The 18,501-nt window shown below is 44.5% G+C and overlaps 1 protein-coding gene across 2 annotated transcripts in view; it reads left to right on the top strand.

Annotated features, from left to right (window-relative positions):
• Positions 1 to 18,501, top strand: part of lrch4 (leucine-rich repeats and calponin homology (CH) domain containing 4) — a 39,121-nt gene that overhangs the window by 7,416 nt on the left and 13,204 nt on the right. For both annotated transcript variants that reach the window (XM_056747068.1, XM_056747061.1), the window contains exons 2-3: positions 16,411 to 16,555; positions 18,280 to 18,409. In XM_056747068.1, coding sequence (XP_056603046.1) covers positions 16,411 to 16,555; positions 18,280 to 18,409 — 275 coding nt within the window. The remainder of the gene's footprint in view (positions 1 to 16,410; positions 16,556 to 18,279; positions 18,410 to 18,501) is intronic.

Below are 18,501 nucleotides of genomic sequence, written 5' to 3'. Positions count from 1 at the left end.
TAAACAGAATGCGGTGCCGTTTGTTTCGACACATGATTCTGGTTGTCATGGTAACTGAACACATCCGCTCACCACTGTTTGCTTGTGCGCGATGGATTTCACCACGCTTTCTTGTTCCTTCAGACTTGTGTAACAGATACGTGCGCATAAGGGCGAGACTTGACTCACCGCCGCCAAACCACCTCCACGGCAATAAGATCAAGGGCTCGGAAGTACACAACATAATCTGATTTCACCATGAGCGACGCTGAAAATACTGTCAGTGTTTCCACCTGCATTTACATGCCTGTTAAAGCGCTAAACTTACTTCTTATGCTTTAAAGCAACAGATCATCAGTTGTCGGCTGTTGGTACAAAGCTTTGTTTTTGTCCACACCTCTTCCACATCTTTGCCTGGCAGCTTGGAGAGTTTGCATAGATGCTGGCAGAGACATATGCGCACACACACACGTGTTTACTTCATAAAGTGTCAAGCTGGTATGTGCTGAGTGTAAATATTTCCTCTGTGTTCTCTTCATTAAGTTTGCTTACATAAAGTGATCTTTCACCATCTGTCTCTAGGTACAGGGTGAAAAATAAATAAGAAAGGTTGTTTGTCACTAGATCTCATGATCAGGTGAATTTAAATTCTTATCATGGCTAATGTTAGCTTCTGTGGGTGATAACTTGACGGTTGTCTTTACTGATAGGGGAAACGTGACCTGAAGTTTTTTACTGTGTCAAATTAAATGATTTGTAAATCACTCTTATTCGGTGTGGCTTTAGGAAAACTGTCTTCGAGGTTAGTGCACAGAATGTTCATTTATGAGTAGCGTCTGTTAAACAGGCTTATGTAAACTGACATTAGCGTACTAAACTATCAGAGGTCTGGCCTACAGCACATTCTGAAGAAACCCTCAATTAGTCCTCCTTGACTGACAAGTGAAACAACCAGGCACAGTTCAAAAAGCTTTTTTGTGTTGTGTACAATATGCATTATGTGGTGTGTAAATACAGTCTTTGTAACTGAGATTGAATCAAGTCTTTCCTTTAGCTCAAATTGTAGATTAATGTAGAGCATGATCATGTCATGGGTTCGATTCCTAGAAAATGTATGTACTGATGTGAGGTCAGAATGCACTATAAGTAGCTTTTATTATTACATTTTTAGTTAACATGATAATTTTAGTTTAATTTTCAGCATTTTTGTTATGTGCTTTCAACATTTAGTCATTTAGCAGACGCTTTTATCCAAAGTGACTTACAAAGAGTTTAGGGAGCCATAAGCGATATGTCATACAGGAGCAATAATACAGTTGGTGCCAATACAAAGTTAATGGTTTCAACAAAAGCTAGACCACTACATGTTAAGAGAAAGGGTTAGTGTTTAAAAAAAGAAAATATTATTAACGTTTTTATTTTCCTTCAGTTTTAGTTTCAGTTTTGTTTTAATTTTTAATAACTTTCAGTTCATATTTTTTTGTGACTAAACTCGTGTATATTGCTGAGGCAACATTTATGATCTTTGTCTAGTTTAAAGGGATAGTTCACCCAAAAATAACAGTTCTGTCAACATTTAATCACCCTTAGGTTGTTCCAAACCCGTTTACATTTCTTGGTTCTGGTGAACACAAAGGAAGGTATTTGGAAAAATGTCACTAACCAAACAGATCTCATTCCCCATTTACTGCCATAGTAGGGAAAATAAATACAATGGGAGTCAATGGGGGATGAGATCTGTTTGGTTCCTAATATTCTTTCAAATTCCTTCCTTTGTGTTTAGCAGAACAAAGAAATGTATACAGGTAAACCTAAGGGTAAGTAAGTGATGACGGATTTTCAAGTTTATCAAGTTTATATAATATTTAGGCAGATAGTTTAAAGGGGTCATATGGCGCAAATCCTGTTTTTCTGTGTCTTTGGTGTGTTATAAGTTGCCCATACATGTATTAGACACGTAAAATTGCAAAAATGTAAGGAGCGGAACCACAAATGCATTCTATCTAAAAGCGAAGACTCACCTAGACCTGCCTGAAACACCTTGTGTAACCACCTGGTGTAACCACACCCCCACAAATCTACATCAGTTTGTGGTATGACTTGACTAAGACCTGCCAAATGTAAACGCAAGTACGGTGGGCGTCTCTGTCAGTACAATTGTTTTGGAACTTGATGTTCCAAATATGGTGAGAGGCGTTACATTTCTGTCACACGCTTGCAGTATTCGACCAATCACTGCGCACTGGTTAACTGGACAATCATAGCACACCTCGCTTTTCAGAGCGATGGGCTTTGTAAAAAATCTGCACTTTTCAGATAGGCAGGCAAAGAGGAGATACAAACATGCACGCTATGTGGAAAATACAGCATTTTTTTACCTTAAATCCTGTATATACACATTACATTATATCTAAAACAAACGATAATATTCGTTTTAGCCGTGACATATGACTCCTTAAACTAAAACGTTGTTAAATTAAAATATTTCAGTAAACTATAAAATCCTAAAAAAGTATTTGCACAAAACACTGCCCTGATGGAATCAGGTCCCGCTAAATGTTTAGACGCCTAAATCCACTGACTTGACCTATTGCGGCCTCCACCGTTCTTTAAAGACAAAGATAACCCTGTCAACTAAGCGCTGGGCCATTGACTGTAGATTAAAAAGAATGCACACAGAGCCCTCTGTTCATCCACAGCTTGTGAAGAACGCTACCATCGATAAAAACCTTCAACTGCAGGATAATATCAAGCGCTGTGTCATCAAAAGAGGTTTTATTGTTGTCGTTGGCAACACATCACACAGATTCGACACTCCCTAAACAGCAGCACCAGTTGGACAACTAGGTTTGTACATTTTCTGAGGACAATCTAAGCAGTTCTTGGAAATTTGACCACAGATTGGTTGTTGTATTGCTGTGTGGTTTCTTTTTGTTTGTTTACTCAAACCAAAGTCCTGGATCTGAATATCCACACTTACCTGAACAGTAAAAGCAGCACATAAATTGGACAGGATGTCTGAATGCTTTGTATATTAATACTATAGGCGAGCAGATCTTAAAGCAGTGCACACAGTTTTCCCATGAGGCCATGCCATGGGAATGGTGAAGCTGTCAGATTAAGATTAAGATTAAGTTTGAAAGACTGAATCGAGAGCTGGTCAGCACTTTTAAAGTGCTCATAAATGAAGTTAGACATTTAGAAAAATCTATAAGCAAATGTAATACTGAAGAAGCCTCCAAACTCCCTCAATCTGCTTTTTAACGTAACTTTGACAGCCTCTTTGCTGTTGTTTTGAAGCTAAGAGTGTTAGACCTAAATTCTTCCTAAAAGATGTAATAAATCAGGCCTGTCTTGTTGGATTATGAGTTTTGAACTGTTTTTATTCCATTAGTGAACTTTTGGAGACCTAGATTTGAAAATAAACCTTGGATTTATAGCGCAATAAGGAGTAATGAAAAGGGCTTATCATCCACTGGTGTTGGATCGATTCGGTCAGTGCACTTAGCATTAAAGTTTCAAAAGTATATTGCTGCGAGATGAAATAATCATCTTTTTCTGGCATTAAATACACTGACATACTTTAAAAACACTTGTGTTTCTGACACACACACGCTGGTTTTTGCCGCCGTTGGATTGTGTTGAGTCATTCTCACCCCCTCAGGACCGTATGCTTGTTTCCATGGCCATTGTCCCGCTGCTGTTACTTATTCACTCACACCCTTTCAAGAGTTGCTTTCCTTTGCCCTCTCTCTCTACCCTTTCTCTCCATGTCTCTTTCCTACTGCCCCCATCTCGAGTCAAGACAGCGTTTATTGTTCCTACCTCAGAGAAAGAAATGAAATGTTTCTCTATTGTTTTTTATGTTTAAATTCTTTTAACCCAGATTGAAGAAATAGTTGATGAAATAAAACGTCTTGGTTACGTATGTAACCTCAGTTCCCTGATGGAGGGAACGAGACGTTGTGTCGAGAACGACAGATGGGGTTCGCCCTTGAGAACCAATCAACTCTGACTACTATAGAAAAGGCCAATGAAATTTGGCGAATGCAATTTGCATGCCGGGCTCCGCCCCCGGAAATCCGGTATAAAAGGAGGCCGGCGTGCAGCATTCACTTACCTTTGTTCTGAAGAGCCTGAGACCTCTCAAACTGCAGCAGAATACGATACGTGTTCGTGGCATAAGGGACACAACGTCTCGTTCCCTCCATCAGGGAACTGAGGTTACATACGTAACCAAGACGTTCCCTTTCTGTCGGTCTCTCGACGTTGTGTCGAGAACGACAGATGGGGTTGCCTATGGAAAACGCCACAACGCTGTATCGCGTCACAATCTCTAGCGAAGCGACGGTAACAAGCCTGGGCGTGTCATCTCGAAGCTTTCGTGAGACTGTAACCTTCCAGTGTGGTGGTCGGGGGGTTCCAGAGCTTTCTTGGAGAAAGATGGGTACAGCCCTGACCGGTAACTTTCACGGACGGGGCCTTAGCTCTCTATAGGCGAGAGGCCGTCCAGATCAGTTTACACCGGGTAAGCGCGACTCTTAATCAGAGAAGCGCTACAGAGGCCACCTCCTACCCGTGGGGAGGAATATGGTGGATATAGGTATGGTCTCGTCCTTGGAGGAGAACGCATGGAACGTGCGGACTGAGTAGTTAACCGCGAGGTGGAGGCCCACCTGGGGAAGCTCATGGGTTACCAGGAGTGGGAACCATTCTCATGAGGATACATCAGACGGAACAGCCCACGGAGGGGGTGTTACAGACGTCCGGTAGCACTAGGTCCGGTTAGAGCTATCTGTGATAGCTCACATGGTATCCCGGCCTAAGGGGGAAGGCTGCTCTGCCCAGCCAGCCCCCAGGGGGTGCTTGTTTGGTGATGGATGGAATGCCTATTCTTAACCAGTGTCTGGGTAAGAAGGGAGGCTGGTGAGGTACCAGTTTCTTAGCGATGTGTTCGGGTAAGAAGAAAAGGTAAATAGCACACTGACCCAACCTGTTAGAGGGTGGAAAGGTGCTTTCGCAGGCATACGCCCCCCCGGATGCCAGTCCTACATGTCGCCACGCAGGACGTGGGCTGACACCGGGTTTACGCGAAGGTTGTTAACCCTTGCGAAGGTGTTTGGGCATAGCCCAACCCGCAGCTCTACAGATGTCTGCTAGAGAGGCGCTTCTGCCAGTGTCCAGGAGGTGGCTAAACTCCGTGTGGAGTGAGCCCTCACTGCCAATGGGCATGGGAGATTCCGAGATCGGGATGCCGTCGTAACGGCGTCCACGACCCAGTGCGCCAGCCTCTGTTTGGAGACAGCCTTCCCCTTCTGCTGTCCTCCAACAGACACGGAGCTGGTCAGAGCTTCAGAGCTCTGCGTGCGGTCCAGTACGTACTGGACACAACACTAATCGGGTTGGGTCTTCCTCCCCCATGGGGAGCGCCTGCAAGTTCACCACTTGGCCCCGGAGGGAGTAATGGGAACTTCTTGGGCACGCATCCGGGCCTGGGTCTCAAGATAACGTGAGAGTTTCCAGGGCCGAGTTTAAGGCAATCCAGGGACACGGAGGATGCTCGGTGGTCCCCTACCCTCTTGAAGGAAGTGAGCGCCGTCAGGAGGGCCGTCTTACTCTATGAGGAAGATCGGAACCTCCGAGGGGCTCTTTGGGGGGCCCTGAGGCTCCCCAGGACCACTTAGGGTCCCAAGAGGGTATGGAGCGGAGATGAGGCGGATTCCGCCCTCTCGCTGCTTAGGAACCTGGTGACCAGGTCGTGTTGCCCTAGAAACTTTCCACCGACTGAGTCGTGATGAGTGGCAATAGCGACTACATACACTTTCAGTGTGGAAGGGAGATGTTAGTCTCCAGTCTCGTGAGGAGGGGAACACAATCCTGATCAAGCACCTCAGTGGGTCTTTCTCGTTGAGAAAGACACCAGGACGAGAAGAGGCACCGTCTAGAGGCGTGTAACCGCCTAGTAGATGGGGCCCTAGCCTGGGTGATGGTCTCAGCCGTATAGGGGGAGTAGCCATCTTAGGATCTTCTCGTCCCGTCTAGAGACCAGACATGGGTGTTCCAGAGGTCTGATCTGGGATGCCAGAACGTGTCCTTCCCCTGAGAGAGCAGGTCCTCTGTCAGGGGAATGGTTCAGGGGGAGTCGCTGTCCAGAGCATCGGCTCTGAGGCCAAGTGCGGTTAGACCGGTGTGGTGTAACCAATAACACTTGGTGCTCCTGCTCCCTGACCTTGCACAGAGTCTGTACAAGAAGGCTCCTGGGGGGGGGAAGGTGTGCTTCCGCCCATCCCGCGGCCAGCTGTGCGCAAGGATATCCGTGCCGAGGGCAGGGACTATCAAGCGGGCAAATGGTGGTGTTACGGGAGGTGAACAGGTTTTACCTGGGCCTACCCGAACAGCCTCCAAATGAGCTGGACTGCACGGGGGTGGAGTCGCCACTCTCCACGAGGCATAAACTGGCGAGAAAGCACGTCGGCTGTCTAGTTCAGTTTGCCCGGGGTGTGTGGCCTGCAGGGAACGAGTCACCTGTTGACTCCACCGGAGGAGGCGTCGAGCAAGTTGTGTTTAGCTGCTGTGTGCGAACGCCACCCTGACGATCTGTATTCGCTACAGCTATAGTGCTGTCCTCGGAACAGCACGTGCATGTCTCGCACGAGAGGCCGTAGCCTGCTCAGTGCAAGTAGCATAGCCCACAACTCTTGGCAATTGATATGCCAGCGCAGGCGGGGGTTCGTCCAACACCCCACCTGCGTGCCCGTTGCACACTACACCGCACCCCTGCAGGGAGACTTCAGTCGTCACCACGACCTGCCTCATAACCTGCTCAAAGGGACCTGAGTCCGTCGAAAAAGTCATAAAGACTAGGGGTTATGGTGCGTCGGCAGCAGGGCGGCATCACCATGCGCCTGCTGCCGGTGTGCCACGCTCTCCTCGGAACTCGACTCTGAAACCAGTGTTGGAGCGGTGTCATGTGCATCAACTCGAGGGGTATTAACCCGCGAGGACGCCATGTGTCCCAGGAGCCTCTGAATTGTTTCAGGGGGACCGCTGTCTGCCTAAAATGTTCATTTCAGACAGTTCAACACTGGTTGGGCACAACTGCGGACAGGTGTGCTGACATGGTGACAGAGCTGAGTTCCATACCGAGAAAGAGGATGCTCTGCACTGGGGAGAGCTTGCCCCTCTCTTGGTTGACCTGGAGTCCCAATCGACCTAGGTGCCGGAGCACCAGGTCCCTTTGTGTACATAACAGATCTCGCGAGTGTGCCAAGATAGGCCAGTCGCTGAGATAGTTTAGTACCCGCTCGCCTTCCTCCTCTCAGGGAGAAAGGGCGGTCAGGGACAGACCGAAAGGGAGGACTCTGTACTGATATGCCCGCCTCTCGCACGCGAACCGTGGGAACGGCCGGTGTCGAGGAGGATCGAGACATGAAAGTAAGCGTCCTTCAGGTCGATTGCCACGAACCAATCCTGACACCTCATAGATGTCAGGACGCGCCTCTGTGTGAGCACCCTGAATGGCAGCTTGTGAAGGTGCTCTGTTCAGGGTACGCAGCCTTTGGGGGCAACCCGCCGTCTTTCTTGGGAACGATGAAGTGCGGGTGGTGACCCACTGAACATCTTGGTTTTGAGGGACGAACTCGATGCCTGTTTTGCCAGAAGGGTGGTGACCTCTACCCGAAGTACGGAGGCGTCCCTGCCTCTGACAGAGGGAGAGATGATGCCCCGAAACTTGGGTGAGTCTCTGGCGAACTGGATCGAGTAACCAAGACGGACCGCCCTCATTAGCCAGCGAGACAGTGTGGGCAGCTCTCGAGCTCCCAGGGACTGTGACAGGGTGACCAAGGGGACGGTCTGCTTCATCATTCCCACGGGGGGTGGTTCGTCGGCTGGCGGAGCTAACCATGTCACGGGGAGTCCCCGGAGGGAAGGTTTTTGCTCCGCCTGCTTACCTGCCTGGCGGGACAACGGCACGCACTGTCGGTTTGAGAGTGGTGACAGCTGTCATATGTGTACGACCTCACGCCTCGCCAGGGTGTGAGGTCGGTTCGCCGAGCACAGTCCAGTGGAGTGTGCGATCGGCTGCAAGTAAACCCGGGGAGAACAGAAAACTCAGTGAGTAAGTGGGCGCCAAGCCCTAACAAGGGCCCGGCTTTGGTGACGAGGCAGGAGTCGTCCCGTACCGACCGATCAGAGCCGTGGCTGTGAAGGTTCGGGCCCGATGTTGTTCTCCCTGGGGTCTTCCCGTCAGTGTCCCTTCTCGCGAGGAGGTTGCTGACGGGGTGGAGGTTTCCCCCTCGACCTCTGCTTCCGGGGTGCCGCCTGTGGGGGCACAGGAACCGGAGCCGATGTCGAAAGGGTCCTGGGTTGCAGGGAAGCAGACGTCACGTGAGATCTCGGAGGCCTGTAGGCGGCCGAGTCGCGGCGTGAAAAAAATGTGGTTAATTGCCACGGTCTGCTTCGCCGTCAAAAAACTGCTGAGCGCAGTCCTCGACGGTGTTACCAACAACCCACCCTGCGAGATGAGTGCATCAAGAAAGCGGACTTCCTTGCTGTCACTCTTCTGCACAAGGTATAGCCGGGGGTGTCTCTCCTGGACCACTACCGTGGACATCGTCCGACCCAGGGCCCGTGCCGCCGCCTTAGTCGCCCGTAGAGCGCTGTCAGCGGTGGCACGGAGATCCTGCATTATACCCGGGTCGGCCTTACCCTCGTGGAGCCCTCTCAACGCCCTGGCCTGGCGGACCTGCAGGATGGCCAAGGCATAGAGAGAGGAGGCAGCCTGGCCCGCAACATCGCAAGCTTTCGACACCAGTGATGCCGAAGTCTTACGTGCTTTGGACGGTAGGAGTGGTCGATCCCCCCCCAGGTGGTAGCCGTCCGCGGCACAGGTGCACCGCAGGCGGACGTTCCACCCGGGGGATCTCGACGCAGTCCTTGGCTGCCTCACCATCGAGGGAAGTAAGGGAGCCGGAGCTGGTTTCACTGGAACGGTCCGTGAGTGGAGCGTTCCAAGTTTTACACAGCTCCTCATGCACCTCCGGGAAAAACATGGCACCCGGGGTGGGCGCGGTTTGCACCGCGCACCGACCTCGGGAACCACGTATCCCCGGGTTAGCACGGATGACATCACTTCTGCTTCCTCCTGAACTCGACCGCTGGGGGTGGAGTTTGGATTCGGCAGAGTCGGATGCCAGTCTCCCTCCGATGCTGCGAGCGACATCTCATCTACGTCACACATCGTTTCCGAGTGTGTGCGTGAGGATCCGGACGGTATGCCACCGCCGGTTGGGGAACGTTCAGAAGAGCGAATCGGGGTGCGATCGGCCCGTGAGCACTTGGCTGGCGGGTTTACGTTCGCAGAGTTCCCCGTATCACTAACGCTGCTAACGTGGGTGGTCATCGGGGCCGTAGCCACAGATGTCACAGCCCGGGTAGCAGACGAAATGGTGGCTGGTTCCCGTAGGAAGACAGCCACCCGTGACCGCAACTTCTGAATGACAATCTGCCCGCAGTGCAGGCAGATGTGTCAACGAACGCTGCTTCAGTGTGCTGGACGCCCAGACACCTAATGCAGCGATCGTGTCCATCCCCCTCCTCGATGAGGGTGCCGCACCCAAGAGAACAGCGGGACATGCCGCGCTGGAGAATGCTCAGTCAGTCCTGAAAAGGACTTTTAGAAAAAATCTCTAACACCTCCGGAACCGCCGAGACGCCCAGGGGAAGGTCGCTGCAGGAAGGGACGATCCGCTGTAACACGTCGTAGCACCAGCGTGTAGTTGTAGAGGATTGAATCCTGAGTTGTACTCATGAGCGATGGCTCTGAAGAACAAAAGGTAAGTGAATGCTGCACGCCGGCCTCCTTTTATACCGGATTTCCGGGGGCGGAGCCCGGCATGCAAATTGCATTCGCCAAATTTCATTGGCCTTTTCTATAGTAGTCAGAGTTGATTGGTTCTCAAGGGCGAACCCCATCTGTCGTTCTCGACACAACGTCGAGAGACCGACAGAAAGGGAAATGCTGTCATCATTTACTCACCCACCGTCTTGTCATTTTGAAACCTGTTTCTTTCTTCTGCAGAACACAAAAGAAGATATTTGGAAGAATGTTGGTAACTGAACAACAGTGGTAACAGTGGTTCTATTGTATGGACACAAAACCAATGCAAGTCAATGGGTACTGCCATTGTTTGGTTACCAACATCTTCTTTTGTGTTCCGCAGAAGAAAGAAAGTAAGTCATTCAGGTTTGAAATGAGAATAGTGTGATTAAATGATGACAAAGTTTGTCTTTTTTATTAAATAGTTCACTTTAAAGTTAAAGTTTTATGAAAATTAACTCATCCACGTGTCATACCGTCAGTTTGTTTATTTCTTCTGTCGAAAACAAATTGAGGCTTTTGAGGAAATCTTTCCAGGGTTCTCATCCATATAATGGACTTAAATAGATAGCAGTTGGTTAAGGTCCAAATTTCAGTTTAATAGCATCTTCAAAAGGCTCTACCTGACACCAGCCGATGAATAAGGGTGTTGTCTAGCAAAACGATGAGTCATTTTTCAACAAAAAAATGACATACTTTTTAAACATAAATATATGGCTTGTAACGGCCTCGGAGTGCATCCATGTAGCGCATCCACGACCAAATGTACGTAATCAAGTTAAAAAGGTCACACGTAAGCGGAAGTCCCGACCCAGTGTTTACAAATGTGGAGAAATAAGACTTGTTTAAAAGTTCTTGGATGTTGAATGAAACGTTATATGAATTTGTGTAAGATTGTGGTTTAAAATGGTGTTCATATCAGGGATATTTAAATCTTTTGAAATCTACGTCAGGCATGACCTTGATTGTATAATGCGTAAGTCGGAGGCAGTGCAAGACATGTATTTATGTTTAAAAAGTATATAATTTTTATTGGAACCCTTGAAAAGCTTTCCTCAAATGCACACTGACGGCTTGTATGACAATATGGTTGAGTGAATTATCATGAAATTTAAGCATTCCTTTAACTTTTTCACCGCCATTGACGAGTTATCTCGTCATTTAAAGAAAAACGCTTCCCTGCCAAAGACGAGTTTTTACGGCAATCAGTGTTAGTACTGTTATACAGCAGGTGGCGCTATTACACACCACTGGGAAAAAGTACAGAATCTCAGAACCTAGAACGTATATGTTTTAGCGGTTTTGAATGATTGTTCCGAGTGTAATCTGGGCGGAATCTTTGACAAAAAAACTTTAATTATCTCAGCTGTTTAATCAATTTTTGAAGAAACCTACCCACATCTAAGGAGGGATAAAAAACGAACAAATAAAGATAGAATAATACGGTTTATTTTGTTTGAAAGTTGAGACTCTGTTCTTTCATATTTGTCCATATATTCTTTACAGAAAATTTACTGTGAGCCATTAAAGTTGGGCAAAATGTTAAAAAACGCTGCCGTAGGCTGGCAACTTTTTTTTAAAGAGGCTGGCGGCGAATGAGTTAACTCTATTTTAAAGTTCTGACTGGTAAACCATGCAAAGGTTGATTTACTAAAGTGTGAACACTGTGGCACTTTAAAGGAGAGTTTGTTTGGGAAAAAAATCCTTGACATCGGCAGAACTTTTTTTTATCTATTCTTAAATATTTTTTAATAAATCCATATTTGTCCATGGAAAATCTTTTCATAAGACCCCAGGTACCACAAATTCACAACCTTAACTGGCCATAATGTTCAACTTAAAGCATGTTTATCTGCTTATCTAAAAGTATAAATTGACCCTATTTGTGTTGATTTATGTGAATGCATTTGAAATGAACAGTGAGGGAGTCTGTTCTTATCCGACAGGATAATCCACGTGTAAGCTCCTTCCAGGACCAGAGGAGGAGTTGAGGGTGTGGAGAGCGATATGCATGTGTGTGTGTTGATTAACACTCTCTCGCACACAGCAGATGCAAAACCAGCTTTAGTTACATCGAAGAGACGCTAGCAGGCAGAAAAATGCTCAGATGCCTGAGAGAGAGGAAAGAGGGGGTCAGTAGACCACCTGCTACTCCTTAGAGTCTCTTCATCAAACGCATGATACTTTGAGTCTAAAATACATTGCTGGTTCATAGCTGGTGATTTTCGTCTTGCTAAAATAAAATTCGTATTGTTGGGGCTGGGCAGAGCTTAAGACCTCACGCAGGAGGGAGTCCCTTCAGAGAAAAACAAATAAACATTGCCAGAGCATAAATTTAAAGTCACTGCGAACCGAAAATTGCAATGGTTTTACTTCTGTATTCTGACACATTTGTGTCACATTTTCACTGAGTGAAAAGCAATTTCCAAGGATACAATTAGTGGGCGTGGCTTGCATTTTTCCCTGCGAATTAATTAGATGTGTTGCATTTTGAATTGAATGTAGCAGCAGACTGACAGTTAAACGGGAGGAGTTAACTGATGCTCGGGCCAAGCCGTCTAGTTTACGTCATTTGAGATGAATAGTCATTTAGCTGAAGATTATGAGGGTACATGAATTTTAAAAAGAAAATTACCCACATTGGTAAGCTATTAATTGTAAACGCTGCAATATTGTCCTAATTGTCCTTTTTAACTTGACTGGGACTTTAAGCCTTAAAGCAACACTTTTAACCATTGCTCCCCCGTGTGGTTGATAAGCGCAATTGTCTGCTTCCAGTGATGGAAATAAAGTCACTGTATAAGCTTTCCCTTGGGCAGCGCAATACACATGAATTTATTTTCTAAGCTGATGAAAACCATGTCGCAATCTTCCGCAGGCAGGAGATGGGCGGGGCTGTGTGTACCGAACCGAACACAGAATTTACAGAGTGTGGTTTTAGCCGCTACGAGGCTGCTCAGGTAGCATCAGCAGTATCATTTGTCCAGTTAAGAGTTGTTCTACTAATAAACATTTTTAGAGACATTATTTTAAGATCTAAAAACTGCAAAGTGTAGCTTTAAGCAATGCAACTTAGACAAACAGTTTTTTCGTCTACCATTGTTGGACAAACAGGAAAATGGTAGTGGTTGAGAGAGATAGAGGCTGCCCAAGCAACCAGAGTGATGTTGTAACTAACTTTATACACAGTTTTTACACTTTCCATATAAAGACGTGATGCGATTTTAACATCAACATGAAAAACTTTTTGTTGAATTGTCATGAAATGCATTTTCATTATAAGGAATACTTGCATTTTGTTAAAAGTAAATACTCTTATTACACTGTGGTTTCTGTAATTCCTCTGTGGCTTGAAAGTATGATTTGTGTAATGACTGTAGACTGTATAAAACAGGTAAGACACATTTATTTTAAGATATGGAATCGGCTCACTTTCTCTCGTGCCTCGCCCACTCCCCCTCTCTTCTTCTCACAGCATTAACGCCCATTTTTGTTGCATTATTCAAAACAATAGTGAGGTAGACTGTAGCTGAAAAGCGGGGGTTTCATGACCCTTTAAATTGTAATTATTGAGTGTTGTCATCTTAGTGACTGAAAATGAAAGGGTTAATATTTTGCCCCAGATACGTTTCAGAGGTGTTTCAACAGTATTCAGACAGTCAATATCATCTTTTTCCATGATGTGGGGACACTGGCATTTCTCTACATCTCAACCATGTTAGGCCGTATGAGCAGTGCTGTGCAGAGGATTTTGGGAAATGTGGGCTGCCCTTGGGACTCTTTAGTTCCCACTGGGAAGAGAGAGGCTGGAAATGCTTCCTTGCCAAATAAAACAGCTGAACAAAAGATCTGGAGAAGGAGAGCAGATTGGACAATCAGACAGTCCAGCGATGATAAGAACACGCACTCATGCACACACACACACACGTCCTATTTCGCTATTGTTCTGTGAAAGTCGCTTTGATTTGTTTATGATCATTTGTCAAGGCTGAGCGTGGAGAACTGAATTTGAACGGCCAAATGTACCAAGTGAACACATGACACATTAGCCTTCATTAAACCTTATCTGTGTCGTGTTTGTTTTAGGTTTGTCTGGTTTCTCTGGTTGACATACAGTTGAGCTACACTTATATTCACACACACCCTTTTCTAAGCTCTTCCTGGCTGCCCTCTTATTAAAATTCTCTCTCCAGAAATATATTCTGACCCTTTGACCGGTATCACAGGGAGGGATTGTGCGTTCAATCATTGTATTTAAGATTGTAACTTCTGTCTAGAAGTGATAATATGGGAGTGAATTGGAATAGTTTGGAGCTACAGTTGAAAGAAAAAGTATGTGAACCCTTTGGGCTTACTTGGATTTCTTCATAAATTGGTCATAAAATGTTTTCTGATCTTCATCTAAGTCACAACAATAGAGAAACACAGTCTGCTTAAACTAATACCGCACAAACATTATACGTTTTCATGTTTTTATTGAACACAACATGTAAACATTCATAGTGCAGGGTGGAAAAAGTATGTGAACCTTTGGGTTTAATAACTGGTTGACCCTCCTTTGGCAGCAATAACCTCAACCAAACGTTTCCTATAGTTGCAGATCAGACCTGCACAACGGTCAGGAGAAATTTTTGACCATTCCTCTTTACAAAAGTGTTTCAGTTCAGCAAGCAATATTCTTGGGATGTCTGGTGTGAATCGCTCTCTTGAGGTCATGCCACAGCATCTCAATCGGGTTGAGGTCAGGACTCTGACTGGGCCACTCCAGAAGGCGTATTTTCTTCTGTTGAAGCCATTCTGTTGTTGATTTACTTCTATGCTTTGGGTCGTTGTCCTGTTGCATCGTCCATCCTCTGTTAAGCTTCAGTTGGCGGACAGATGGTCTTAAGTTTTCCTGCAAAATGTCTTGATATACTTTGGAATTCATTTTTCCATCGATGACAGTAATCCGTCCAGGGCCTGAGGCAGCAAAGCAGCCCCAAACCATGATGCCCCCTCCACCATATTTCACAGTTGGGATGAGGTTTAGATGTTGGTGTGCTGTGCCTTTTGTTCTCCACACATAGCGTTGTGTGTTCTTTCCAAACAACTCAATTTTGGTTTCATCTGTCCACAGAATGTTTTGCCAGTAGTGCTGTGGAACATCCAGGTGCTCTTTTGCAAACTTCAAACGTTCTGCAATGTTTTTTTTGGACAGCAGTGGCTTCCTCCGTGGTGTCCTCCCATGCAGTCCATTCTTGTTTAATGTTTTCCTTATTGTAGATTTGTCAACAAAAATGTTAGCATGTGCCAGAGATTTCTGTAAGTGTTTAGCTGACACTCTAGGATTCTTCTTCATCTCATTGAGCATTCTGCGCTGTGCTCTTGTAGTCATCTTTACAGGACGACCACGCCTAGGGAGTGTAGAAACAGTGCTGAACTTTCTCCATTTGTAAACAATCTGTCTTACCGTGGACACATGGACATCAAGGCTTTTAGATATACTTTTGTAGCCCTTTCCAGCTTTATGTAAGTCAACAATTCTTGATCGTAGGTCTTCTGAGAGCTCTTTTGTGCGAGGCATGGTTCACATCAGACAACGCTTCTTCAGAACAGCAAACTCAAAACTGGTGTGTGTTTTTTATTGGACAGGCCAGCTTTAATCAACACATCCAATCTCATCACATTGATTGGACCCCAGGTTGGCTGACTCCTGGCTCCAATTAGCTCTTGGAGAAGTCATTAGCCTACGTATAATGTTTGTGCGGTATTAGTTTAAGCAGGCTGTGTTTCTCTATTGTTGTGACTTAGATGAAGATCAGAACACATTTTATGACCAATATGAAAAAGTCCAAGTAAGCCCAAAGGGTTCACATACTTTTTCTTTCAACTGTATATTCGGATAAAAAGTTAACATCCTCAATTTCAGCTAAAATTGACTTGGAGGAAATCTGAATTCCTATAAAACAGCCTTTGTTCACTTTGGGAAACATCACGGCTGTTTGCTCGCTTCCCGTTCCTGGATGACACAAAAGAAAGCTCAAACAAAGTATTGAATACATATACCGGACAATAGATGCGTTCCTGTTGTTTTGAATGCATTTATAGTCGTACTGCTGTCATCCATTGAATGTGACTCAAACAGAATGTAAACACTGGGCTGAGATCATTTTAAGTTTAGTTGGGTATTGTAAGTTTGGGTGAATCACATGAAACCTGTCCTGGTTTCTTCCTGAAAACCAAATTATTAGAAAAAATCAAGAAATTCTATTCTGATTAGGGAAAATTAAGAAAGATTACGGGACCTTCCCCTTTTATGTTCAATTGAAAATATCATAAAATGTATAAAAAATAAAGTATGTTAAAAAAAATATGAAAATGTGTAAAAATAAAATACTTAAAAATGTAAAAAAGGAAATAATTGTTTTTTTCTGATTTTTTTTCTGTAGTATAATAAATAAATTCTTTAATAAAATAAAACATTATCATGTAAATGTTAGTCTTGTAACGGTGAATGTGATTGTTTTTCTATTGGTCAAGTGCTAACTGTTATTGGTTATTCTCTCTTTCAGATCTGTCAAAGAACCGGCTATGTGAGGTGCCAGAAGAGGTGTGCCAGTTTGTCTCTCTGGAGACACTCAGCTTGTATCACAACTGTGTGCGATCCCTCACGCCCAGCCTGTGCCAACTGCAAGCCCTCACCTACCTCAACCTCAGGTACATAAACACACACACATCTCACCTGCCTCAACCTCATACACACACACACTCTACCTAGTTCCGCTTCACATGCATTTCACTAAAGTATAGAGGGATTCATCGGACGCATGCTCCTGGCCCGAAGCTAACTTCCGTTTGTTTGTTGATTGGTCTGGCTAGGGGCTAATAATATAACAATTTATATTTTATTTTAATTCATTTAATTAAATAAATTAAGGGATGATAATATTGTATTGTACAATATTTATATTTAATAAACAAATTGTTGAATTTTATTGTATATTATTTTATTAAATAAACAATTTGTTGAATAGATTGTGGAACCTTGTCGAATCTTAGTTTAGCCAAGTAACTGTTCTTCTATTGGTTATCCAAAATAATAGTGGCTAAACATACTTTTAACTTTCTTGCAAATGTAATTTGTTTGTTTATTCTTTGCTTGTTTTCAAAAATAAACTGCAGGGACTCTTTTGTGGAAGTGTGCCAGAGCTCGGAAGTTATGTTTGGGTCACAAAACCATGCATCCGCAGTAACGTTTGTTTATATTGTTGCTTTGAAATCGTTAATTTAAATTAGTAAGGGCATCCCATAGAAAAAAAAGAAAATTCTTGAAATGTTACTCATTCGTTTTTCTGAATTTTTACATCAAATGCAATAAAAAGATGTCAAATTAAAGGAATAAACTGCAAATTTAAAGTAAATGTCAGAAAAAACATGTAATTTACAAACATATTTATTTTACCGGCTTTTTTCTTGCTCCCCAGCTGCTGGAATATTATCGCTGGGCTGTACGTTAACTTTTATTGCACATAGCACTGGTGCAACAGAGGTTTAAAATTTTGTAGCACAGGCCAAACAGTTGTAGTCTGAAATACTTTGAAGTATATATACTGTACAATTACAATTGAAGTATAAAACATATGTTGTCATCTTTAAAAAACAAGAGCAGTTTATCACATGAATAGGCAGTTAACTGACAAATTAAAGGAATGTACACATAGATGGATAAATTACGGTTGTATAATTTTTAGTTTACCTAAATTAGACAAAAAGGACATCCCACACAGACAAGCACAATGAAAAATGCACTTCACACAAACACGCAGCTCTGTCACTGCACTTTCCAAACTATATTGCACGTGTGCTACACTGGTAAATTTATCCTTCGCACAGACCAATGTTTTTGTAGCACATATGTCGCACTGATCATAGGTGGGATATTATCAAATAAGTATAATTTACATGTACATTTAGTCATTTAGCAGATGCTGTTATCCAAAGCAACTTACAGATGAGGGAAACAATGGAAGCAATTGGAACAACAAAAAGCAAGCGTGCAATAAAAAACTGGTCTCATATAGCGTACCACAGAATTAAGTTGATAAACATGCTTTTTATATCACAGTTATTGCAAATACTGGTGTATTGTTACACCCCTATTGAGAACAAGTTGGTTCTCAATAACATTTCTCTCACAAGCTAAAACTGTACACAGACACAAACACTTTCCAGTTTTAATCTACCTCACCCACAAGTACAACCCGTGCTTTCCCCGGCTTAAATATCTTCAAAAGAAATGAAATGGATTGGATATAAATCTGTAAAATACTCTCTGATATTTGATTGCATTAATTTATCACTGGTCAATTGCCTCTCTCTCTCTCTCTCTCTCTCTCTCTCTCTCTCCCCCTCTCTCTCTCTCTCTCTCTCTCTCTCTCTAGTCGTAACCTGCTGTCCAGTCTACCGCCATCCGTGTGTCAGCTCCCTCTGCTGCGAGTGCTCGTCGTCAGCAACAACAAGTTATCAGTCTTGCCGGCCTCCATACACACACTCACACACCTACGACAACTGGTACACACAACACACAAACTTCTCACTGGTTTTCTCTACATTCAGTGTGTAGCTGACTGTAATGTTGTGCTATTTGCAGTAGTTCTATAAAT

This window comes from Triplophysa dalaica, chromosome 1 (genome assembly GCF_015846415.1).
Source record: "Triplophysa dalaica isolate WHDGS20190420 chromosome 1, ASM1584641v1, whole genome shotgun sequence".
NCBI lineage: Eukaryota > Metazoa > Chordata > Actinopteri > Cypriniformes > Nemacheilidae > Triplophysa > Triplophysa dalaica.
This window is presented reverse-complemented; position numbering and strand designations above follow the sequence as displayed.